At 35.6% G+C, this 11,800-nt stretch overlaps 1 protein-coding gene across 1 annotated transcript in view; it reads right to left on the reverse strand.

The window, feature by feature from the left end:
* The window catches only part of MYL4 (myosin light chain 4), a 75,070-nt gene that overhangs the window by 34,750 nt on the left and 28,520 nt on the right, over positions 1–11,800 (reverse strand). The window contains exon 2 of the mRNA XM_044055190.1: positions 9,823–9,850. Coding sequence (XP_043911125.1) covers positions 9,823–9,850 — 28 coding nt within the window. The remainder of the gene's footprint in view (positions 1–9,822; positions 9,851–11,800) is intronic.

An 11,800-nucleotide genomic window follows, 5' to 3' on the forward strand; every position in this document is an offset into this window, starting at 1 on the left:
TGAAAAATGAAGAATTTTCAGGCAGATGTTTAATTCCTTCATAAAAATCCAATAGAAATTGTTGAGTCTTTTAATACAAATTGATTTAAGTCCACTAGGGGGTCTTAAGATTTTCTCAATAAAAATGGATAGGGGTTCTGTGACCCATCCTCGACCAAAGACTATTGGTCTCATCGGGGGGTTTACTGGGTCTTTATGAACTTTAAGCAACCCCTGAATAATAGGAATAATAGGACTTTCCACTAGAAAAAACTCATACAACTCAGAATCTATTATGCCCATTTTGTACATGTCATCTAATGTACTATGTACACTCGCTATAAGTTTCTGAGTCTCTAAATTAGAAATTGGACTATAAAAATGTATATATTTTAACATTTCATTCATACACAAATCATAAAACACTTTATCCATTATCAAGATAGGGCCTCCCTTATCTGCCGGTCTGATAGAAATATTTCTGTCATTCATCAAATCATGCATTGCTCTAGTTTGTCTAAGAGTCAGATTATTTTTCTTCATATGAACCTCTACATCTCTGCTTAATGAGTAAATATCTCTTTCTACTATTTTATTAAAAACATCAAGTAAAGGATGTAAATTAGGTACATAGAGACTGGGTTTCTTAAACTGTTTATTCAAAGTTCTTGAACTATTTTCAGTAAATAGTAATTTTAATTGCAAATTCCTTACAAAAAGTTTGACAAACATTTTGTAAGGAATTTGCAATTAAAATTATTCAGGGGTTGCCTAAAGTTCATAAAGACCCAGTAAACCCCCCGATGAGACCAATAGTCTTTGGTCGAGGATGGGTCACAGAACCCCTATCCATTTTTATTCAGAAAATCTTAAAACCCCTAGTGGACTTAAATCAATTTGTATTAAAAGTCTCTAAACAATTTCTATTGGATTTTTATGAAGGAATTAAACATCTGCCTGAAAATTCTTCATTTTTCATGGTTACGATGGATGCTAAATCGTTATTCACTAACATCCCTAATGAACTGGGTTTGGAAAGCATCCAGACCTACTTAACTTTACATTCTGACATGTTACCGAAGAGAATAGATTTTCTTTGTTCGCTAATAGAAATGGTTTTAGAAAGTAATGTGTTTATTTTTAATTGGGACTTATATTTACAAAAGGATGGCATAGCTATGGGCACCTCGTGTGCCAATAGCTACGCCAACTTCGTTATGGCTTTATGGGAAGAACAGAAACTTTTTCACCTAGGATTATACCAAAGTCATGTACCCTTCTATAGACGTTTTGTTGACAATTTGTTTTTTCTTTGGACAGTCACTTCGGAAGAGTTAGAAAGATTTGAAAAGGAAGTCAATTCTCTAACATCCTTTTTGAAATTTACTATGGTTTGTTCCAGGAATAATATCACATTTTTAGATGTATCAATTTGGCGGTTGGAGAATGGACAGATTAACACAGGTGTACATAGGAAATCTTGCCATAAAAATACACTCTTACGCAGAGATAGTATGCATCCTAATCACATCTTCTCTAATATTGTTAAAGGACAAGCTATTAGAGCGTCAAGGTTGAATCCTATATGGCGCGATTTTGAAGATGAATTGAATTATTTGGGTGCAAGGTTATGTGATAGAAGTTATAAATTAACAGAAATAGAGAGAGGCTTTTTATATACTAAGGATACTAGAACAGATAGAGCATGCCCCATTTTTTTCTGAAGCAGGTATGGAGGTTTATAGTGCAGACAGAATTGATACATCCACGAATGTGAGTAAGCAGCAGAAAATGGCTTTATTTTTTACCCAGGACATCCAATCAATTAAGGGAATAATTAGTAAACATTGGGATTTACTTACAATAGATCCGGAGATTAAGAAGTTAGTAGGAGAACAGCCTCAATTTATTTTTAAAAACAAGAAGAATCTACATAGGTTGTTATGTTTCCCTAACCATATGTCAACATCAGGACCCATTACCTTTAATGGAACTCATTCATGTAATAAATGTAACTTTTGCTGCTATATATCTAATATTAATATGTTTGTACATCCAGTAACCAATCAAGTATTTACGTTTAATATTAATGCTAACTGTGATACCAAACATGTGGTTTATATTGCTATCTGCACCTCCTGCACTGCTTTTTACATTGGCAAAACTGATAGATGGTTAAAAGAAAGGGTGAGGGAACATCTTTATCAAATTCGCATTAAGTCTGAAATTAATGCACTTTCAAAGCATGTCTTACAAAATAATGTTATGCATACTTTTAGATTTTCAGTAATACATGTTACCTTACTTAATAGTAGAGGGGGTGATATTGAGAATTATACTGTGCAAGCGGAAACTAAATGGATTATTAAACTACAGGCTCATGTTCCCCCTGGACTCAGTGATAGCATTCCCCTGAAACCTGCCCTTAAAAATAGGAAATGCAAGTTTAAATGAATTGGATAGTATTAGTTCTCTATTATTATGTTCATGTATATATATATTTAAGAACAAGATTTCTGTCAGAATATACCTGGGAAGTTCTTGGTATATTTTTATATATTTTATATATATTTTTAACATTTCATATTTTTAATGGTTTATTGTGAGCTTTCAAAATAGATATTTAAAATTTTTAATACCAAGTCTGTAATGGAGCCATAAGTTTTCTAGTGCTAGTATTTCTTTAAGCAGCTAATCAATTAATTGGTTAATTGTTTTATTGTTTTACCAAGGAAGCTATATATAAGCATTAGATATTATTGATTTGTAAAGGTTTGAAAAAGCTGTATAGCGAAAGCGCTTACCGATTGTATTTGCCGTTAATAAAGGAGTTTTTTTAGTATTTGGGCTGATATTCGAGTTTGGATTTATCTGTTTTTCAAGAAAACTAAGTTTGAGCCTGCATAGGCTCTATGGTATTTGACTGAAGGTCTGAAGATACGTACTCGAGGGAACTTTGAGTTTTATTTGGTGCTGACAGCCTGGATTGACCATGAACAGTAACTGTTTTATACTTCTTATATTGAATTTTTATATCTTTCTGTTCGAGGTCGCTCATCTGCTTGTGGTGTTAGTTATTACTTGGTGTATTTATAATAATAATATTACACACACACACACACACACACACACACACACACACACACACACACACACACACACACACATGGTAATATGAATTTTGATGTAGCAAGAATTAACTCTACCTTACTGTATAACTATATTACAAAGAGAATAGCATTAGTGTGGAACAAACTTCCAGTTTACTGTCCAAAGATCAATAAATATAGGCTCTTTTTAAAAAGAGTTTAGGCGTCTGGGAGAGTATTAACGTTTTTGACCCTGAAATTAGAGAATCAGTGTTTCTTGATGGCTGAATTTGGCTCCTACTAACTTCTTAATCTCCGGATCTATTGTAAGTAAATCCCAATGTTTACTAATTATTCCCTTAATTGATTGGATGTCCTGGGTAAAAAATAAAGCCATTTTCTGCTGCTTACTCACATTCGTGGATGTATCAATTCTGTCTGCACTATAAACCTCCATACCCGCTTCAGAAAAAATGGGGCATGCTCTATCTGTTCTAATATCCTTAGTATATAAAAAGCCTCTCTCTATTTCTGTTAATTTATAAATTCTATCACATGACCTTGCACCCAAATCATTCAATTCATCTTCAAAATCGTGCCATATAGGATTCAACCTTGACTCTCTAATAGCTTGTCCTTTAACAATATTAGAGAAGATGTGATTAGGATGCATACTATCTCTGTGTAAGAGTGTATTTTTATGGCAAGATTTCCTATGTACACCTGTGTTAATCTGTCCATTCTCCAACCACCAAATTGATACATCTAAAAATGTGATATTATTCCTGCAATAAACCATAGTAAATTTCAAAAAGGATGTTAAAGAATTGATTTCCTTTTCAAATCTTTCTAACTCTTCCGAAGTGCCCGTCCAAAGAAAAAACAAATCGTCAACAAAACATCTATAGAAGGGTACATGACTTTGGTATAATCCTAGGTGAAAAAGTTTCTGTTCTTCCTATAAAGCCATAACTAGTTGGCGTAGCTATTGGCATACGAGGTGCCCATAGCTACGCCATCCTTTTGTAAATATAAGTCCTGATTAAAAATAAACACATTACTTTCTAAAACCATTTCTATTAGCGAACAAAGAAAATCTATTCTCTTCGGTTACATGTCAGAATGTAAAGTTAAGTAGGTCTGGATGCTTTCCAAACCCAGTTCATTAGGGATGTTAGTGAATAACAATTTAACATCCATCGTAACCATGAAAAATGAAGAATTTTCAAGCAGGTGTTTAATTCCTTCATAAAAATCCAATAGAAATTGTTTAGAGTCTTTTAATACAAATTGATTTAAGTCCACTAGGGGTCTTAAGATTTTCTCAATAAAAATGGATAGGGGTTCTGTGACCCATCCTCGACCAAAGACTATTGGTCTCATCGGGGGGTTTACTGGGTCTTTATGAACTTTAAGCAACCCCTGAATTATAGGAATAATAGGACTTTCCACTAGAAAAAACTCATACAACTCAGAATCTATTATGCCCATTTTGTACATGTCATCTAATGTACTATGTACCCTCGCTATAAGTTTCTGAATCTCTAAATTAGAAATTGAACTATAAAAATGTATATCTTTTAACATTTCATTCATACAAAAACCATAAAACACTTTATCCATTATCAAGATAGGGCCTCCCTTATCTGCCGGTCTGATAGAAATATTTCTGTCATTCATCAAATCATGCATTGCTCAAGTTTGTCTAAGAGTCAGATTATTTTTCTTCATATAAACCTCTACGTCTCTGCTTAATGAGTAAATATCTCTTTCTACTATTTTATTAAAAACATCAAGTAAAGGATGTAAATTAGGTACATAAAGACTGGGTTTCTTAAACTGTTTATTCAAAGTTCTTGAACTATTATCAGTAAATAGTAATTTTAATTGCAAATTCCTTACAAAAAGTTTGACAAACTTTTTGTAAGGAATTTGCAATTAAAATTATTCAGGGGTTGCCTAAAGTTCATAAAGACCCACTAAACCCCCCGATGAGACCAATAGTGAGGTCAACATCAGGACCCATTACCGTTAATGGAACTCATTCATGTAATAAATGTAACTTTTGCTGCTATATATCTAATATTAATATGTTTGTACATCCAGTAACCAATCAAGTATTTACATTTAATATTAATGCTAACTGTGATACCAAACGTGGTTTATATTGCTATCTGCACCTCCTGCACTGCTTTTTACATTGGCAAAACTGATAGATGGTTAGAAAGGGTGAGGGAACATCTTTATCAAATTCGCATTAAGTCTGAAATTAATGCACTTTCAAAGCATGTCTTACAAAATAATGTTATGCATACTTTTAGATTTTCAGTAATACATGTTACCTTACTTAATAGTAGAGGGGGGTGATATTGAGAATTATACTGAGCAAGCGGAAACTAAATGGATTATTAAACTACAGGCTCATGTTCCCCCTGGACTCAGTGATAGCATTCCCCTGAAACCTGCCCTTAAAAATAGGAAATGTAAGTTTAAATGAATTGGATAGTATTAGTTCTCTATTATTATGTTCATGTGTGTATATATATATATATATATATATATATATATATATATATATATATATATATATATATTTAAGAACAAGATTTCTGTCAGAATATACCTGGGAAGTTCTTGGTATATTTTTATATATTTTATATATATTTTTAACATTTCAGATGCTGAAGACCTTGAATTTTCTTTGTGAGGAACTTTTGTGGTCTCTCCAATTGCTGCACGTGCTTGGAAAGGTACATACCAAAAGGGGCACTGTACTCCAATTGGCTTGATGAGGGAAGAGTACAGGGAGGTTATAAATTCTTTTTTTTTTTTTGGAGGCAATGCCCTTACTTATGAAATGAGCAATATAGAATGCCATTCTTACCACTGTGGAGACATGGTGATCAAAGGTAAGGTTGCTGTCAACTTGTATGCCCAGGTCTCTCACCACTGAGTGTGTACTTAGGGTGTTGTTATTGATGTGGTAGTTATCAGGACCATCACTCTTACCAAAATGGATGATAATACATTTTTTTGCATTGAGTTTAAGGCCATGACTTTGGCACCAGTAATTTGCTTGTGTAAGACCCTCTTGTAGGATGTTGACATCATTTGGACATTCTATGACTGCTCCCAGTTTGCAGTCATCAGCAAATTTGTCAGCCACAGACCTTTAGTTTTACCTTGTACTTCAGAGAAATAGATTCCAAGCAGTAGGGGTCCCAGGACTGATCCTTGTGGAACACCATTGGTTACAGGTCTGCTGTTGGAGGTGTATTCCCCTATTTTTACTATATGGGTTCTATCAGTGAGCCAGTTGCGACCCATCTAATGATATATGGGATGATAGCTAGCTGGGTGAGTTTGTCAATTATGCCTGAGTGGGGGATAGTGTCAAAAGCCTTGGCTAAGTCTAGGCAGGCTGTATGCACAGATTTCCCCTCATCAAGGGCCTTGGTGACTGTCTCGAAGAAGTCCACCACATTTAACAGGCAAGATATTCCTTTGACAAATCCAGATTGAGTAGGGGAAAGTGTTTGGAGGTTACCAATGTCTTTGTTGATAAGGTCCATGATGATTCGCTCCATGGCCTTGCAGATAAGGCTGGTCAGGCTAATAGGTCTATAGTTCCCAGGGTCACTGGTAGCACCACCTTTGTACAAGGGGATAATGGCAGCCTTTTTCCATTCAGCTTTTTCAAGAAGTTTTCCCAGAACTGGAAGGATGGATATTGGACAGAAGTGAGAGGTATGTTTTGGGCTGGTTTTACTTTGGGAGGGTTTTAGTTAGAGCAGTTTTCCAAATCTGTAGCATATTTTGCATGAAATATAGATTATATATGTAGGTGAGTGGAAGACATCGATGCTCTCTGGAGTGACATACTGTATATACTCTCCTTACATGACTCTAATAACACAGCTGTAAGCCTAATCAACGTACTATTCTGGTTGTAAGACAAATTCTACTCACTTATCCACAGGCTTTATAAACCCATCAAAAATGAATGGCTATCCTCTGAACTTAAACAATTTTTAAATCTAAAGGATGAAGCAAGGCAAAAATAAAAACAGACCCCCACAACTGACAAGTGCACTTCTGTTATAGTCTCACATAACCTAGCAAAGAAGTCCATCAGAAGGCACAAATAAATAAATTACACTCTTACATTCTCCCAAACATGTTTGGAAAGAGGTTAACCTACTGACAGGAAAAGAACCTCCTCATGATACCCTATCTGCAAACACCATTCAGTGTGGTACAGCAAAACCTTTTCCAGAGAGTTTCCTTAAAGAATTTAACAATCTCTCATTCATAAACTCCACACCTCCCACAGATCTTGCATTGCCACTCTGTCACCATTCACCCCCCTTCCACTTCAAATGCATATGTTCCAAAGAAGTCTCTGTTCTACTTAAAAATATTTCCACTGACACCCTTCCTGGATCTGACAACATAAACCACTGGTTCATACAGTGGATATAAAAAGTGAACACACCCCTGTTAAAATGCCAGGTTTTTGGGATATAAAAAAATGAGACCACAATAAATAATTTTAAAACTTTTCCCACCTTTAATGTGACCTATAACCTGTACAATTCAATTGAAAAACAAACAAATGTTTTAGGGGAAAAAATTAAAAAATAAAAAATGTACAATAAGCTGGTTGCATGAGTGTGCACACCCTTAAACTAATACTTTTTTGACAAGTGACACAAAACGTTATTAATATGTTCACTTATTTTTGTTATATGTAAAATATCTCACACAACAGTTGCTACAAATTCAAATTGTTTAATCTCTTGTACTTAATTACAATGATTTGCTTGTACTTTGGAGCTTTTGTTTGATGCTTAATATCAAATACTTTCATTCCTTCCTGTTTCCCTTATCGCGTATCCTGTAACTGATCAAGGAAGCTTCACCAAGGCTGGCAGGATTTTTCCCATTTCCCTGAAGGTTAGTTCAAGACTGTGTGGATGTCTGCATCAATAACCACATAAACTTTAGCTCAAGTCAGTAAATGTTAACAGCAATAGCAGTAATACTGCTATCTTGTTGGAAGAGTTTTTTCTGCAGCCAGCGTCCATATTTCAGGTACAGGTGACAGCTGTTAGTGGGTGGGAAGGAGGGGTACTGCTTATACATTCACAGAGCAGACAAATGAAAGGGTTATGATTATTTCTGTCTGGAAACGGTGGTAGTTCACCTAATACAGAGGCAGGGGTAGTTATTACAGGCAGTTTAGGAACTACTTGAATGTAAACCAGTATACAGCATGTACAATGACTACAGACAGATCTGTCCATTTAGGCGGTATTACCTGGTACTCATGATGCAAAACTGTTATCATGAAAGTTGCTCACTCTGCATACAAGATAGCAGTGAAACTGAAATAGATCTCATTAAATATTTTTAATTTTATTAATATTCACTCTTATAACTTCTGATGAAGGGCTCTTGATAGGCCAAAATCTTGAGTAATTGCAAAAAACTATTTGTCCAATAAAAGGAAATAAGCATCACATCGCAGTAAGATGCTCTCCGGTTTGATTCCCAGCTAGAGCGTCTTCTGCGTGGAGACATGCGTGAATGGGCGTACCTTCGGTGAAGGTTGTGTGTCAGGGCTGGTAACTCTGCACGTAAAACTCAACTACCAATCATTAGCAGACCGGAGTTCCGCTGTGGCGACCCCTAACCGGGAAAAGCCGAAAAGACACAACAAGACACAACATCTGTGTTCAAGTCTCTTTGTGCTTTCTGTAAGTGGACCACTACAGCATTTCTTAATTTTCATTTCTAACTTGCATTATGTAACCTGTATAAACTAAAACAAGACAAAAGCGGAATTTACAAGAGATCAAAGCTTTTGAAACAATTATTTGAATTAGGAAGTAGCACAAACGTACAGATGACTGAGTGATGAGGGTAAACTGCACATCTGTCCTTGGGTGTGAAATCATCTGGTGATTAGTTTGCATCATTTATCAGTTCAGGACAAATTTCCATGTGACAAGTATAATCATAAACCCTGCCTCTGCTTTGAATATGAATACCAGGTTTACATAGGTTCATAGGTTGGTACTGGGCTATCTGCCCGAAGGCATATATTAGCTCAGCCATGTTGTGCGGTATTCACTGCCCCTTTAGTAGTTCCCTAGACCCTTGTACTAGCAGCTAGTACCCTTGGCCCCTATCTAGTAGTGCTGTTGGTGTGATCCCCGGTGTGAACTCTCTTTTACCCATCCACTCATCAAGGTTCCTCTTGAAGAGTGATAGTGAGGGGCTCTGTCTTATATAGATCGGGACCCTGTTCCATAGTAAGGGAAGTCTCTGAAAAGGGAATCTATCCCTCCAGCATGTACTATTCATTGTTGTGTTGAGGTTTATATCCCTAGAGCGTGTAGCTTGAGTAGATTTGGTTTTGCTAAGATGGAGCATGTTCAAGAATTCTGGGTTGGACATGGCTCTGTACGTTAGACAGAGATCGCCTCTGAGAAAGTGGTATGCAACAGAGAACAGTCTTAGCTTTTTCAATCGTGCTGCATAGGGCAACTGTTTGAGGCCAGTAATCCTCTTGGTTAGGTACCTCTGTGGTCTCATGGAAGGAGAACTGTGTTTTGTCAACCATACAACTCATATTCATAATGTTGCAAATAAATATCATGTTAGAATTTTGAATTTGACAGTGAAGTAGTATTTAATACTGTTTAGTATCTAAATTTAATTTTTTAACAATCTTATAGTGAATGCTTACCTTCAATTTGATCTGGGGTGTATTCAATCTAAATGGAAAAAACACAAAACAGGTTAGAAATTTGGTAAAATAATCTGTGCATTTGTGACTTTATATGACTTTCTTTAACTCTTCACATACCTCATATGAACATGGTGTAGGGCTTTTACCACTCATTGATGTTAAATAAATGACACAATTGTAATTTTCAGTCCAAAGTTATACTTTCTTATCGCCCTCCTAACCCATAATGAAGAGGATATTAATTTCTGAGGATGGTGTGGCTACATTTTATCATTTCATAAACCACAGAGCATGAATTTTTGTGTGTTTTTCCCTTTGATCTATTTACCTCAAACCAACATGCATCATATTCCCTTACACCGGAACATTCCTTGATAAGGAGCCAATCGTATGGAACATGCATTTTATACCTATGAGAGTAACATTCTGGGGGATTATTGCTTAGTTCAGTCCCTTACATAACATTTGTGTGAAAGTTCTGTGCCTTCTGTATTAACCCCAGAAGTCTATTATTTCCATTTTCAGGGTATAAAGCCAGGTCCCTGATAATCCAGGTTTGTTTGGCATAGATCAGACCTCCATCTTCTATTTCATACCATTACTGAAATAAGATATTCAGCATTTTGAATCATACAGATGGTTTCTAAAATCACGTAATCCAGCTAGTGAAAAACATATCAGATGACCATTTAAGTCTTATAATAATTGAGAAATAAGTAACAAAAATGCATTTCAGATGAATATTAAATGTGAGTATGTTGTATGATTTCCTGTAAGACCTGTTGGGTGTGGGTTATTGGGGATTTAACTACTTTCTACAGTCACGAGGCTGCATCTTATAACATAAAACCACGGGCGCCGGAGAATTTGTTAACTCCAGAGCCGAGCCGCAGATTCATATTCTTTTAACTGCAGACATTCAGGTGGGCAGGTGGATTTCTTTATGGCAGAGCTATTCGGGATGAAGGTACTAGTGTGTGTGAAAATGCCCCCAACAGGATACATCTGGTGGCTAGAGGTACACAGGCTCAAACCCTGCACCTAGGGTGCAGGTAAAAAGAGCCTAAAGTCCCTAGCCACCATCACTTGTGAATTTATGCCTCTTATTTTTGTTTTGTTTTGTTCCTCATTAAATCTCTGGTTTTCAGGAGTAGTAAAACAAAACCTTTTATGCTAGCAATTTTCTAAGTTTATAAGATCAGTATTTGAAATGTGTCCCTATTTTGGGGCTGTATACCCCATTATTGGCTTTGTTCTGTATTTTTGTGCTAGGAGGTTGAGAGCTATGGTGATGAGTGAGAACAGAATTCACTAAATGATAGCCATTTAAGTTTTTCTTCCTGTCTTTCAGGAAACTGGTGATTCAGCTTAGTGGTATGTTGCTCTGACTGTAGTGTACAGTGTTCTGGGTCCAAGACTTGGCAGTGAAATGTACAGTGGTAACATAACATTTTATGCAAGCAACTTTCCAAAATTATACAAGCAATGTTTAAAATGTGTCCCTGGTGTCTGGCCTTTTGCCCCCCCCCCCAATTGAAAATAAGTGCAAGAAGCTGTGCAACATGCCTATGGCTTACACTACTGTGATTCTGTATTTGTATTTATATATATATATATATATATATATATATATATATATATATATATATATATATATATATATATATATATATATATATATATATATATATATATTGTGTGTAGAAGTAGACTGTTATCATGGAAATGTTCTGAATAGGGCAGTTTTGTCATTATTGGTGCATGCGTTTTGCTTCATTGCCTACTGGAAAAATGTTCAAACAACAAATTTAAAATGCACTCTAACTTAAGTCTAACAAGTGTGCTGTGTTATACAAGGAATATAATTTAATAAAGTCAGGAAGGTGTATCAAAGAACGCATGTATGTTTCTTGTTTTGTGCGCAAGGGGCCTCTGATTTGAAAACAGCCCAAAGGTAATCTTTATCCACCACTGG

Source organism: Protopterus annectens, chromosome 13.part0 (assembly GCF_019279795.1).
Source record: "Protopterus annectens isolate FY-2018-M chromosome 13.part0, PAN1.0, whole genome shotgun sequence".
Lineage (NCBI taxonomy): Eukaryota > Metazoa > Chordata > Ceratodontiformes > Protopteridae > Protopterus > Protopterus annectens.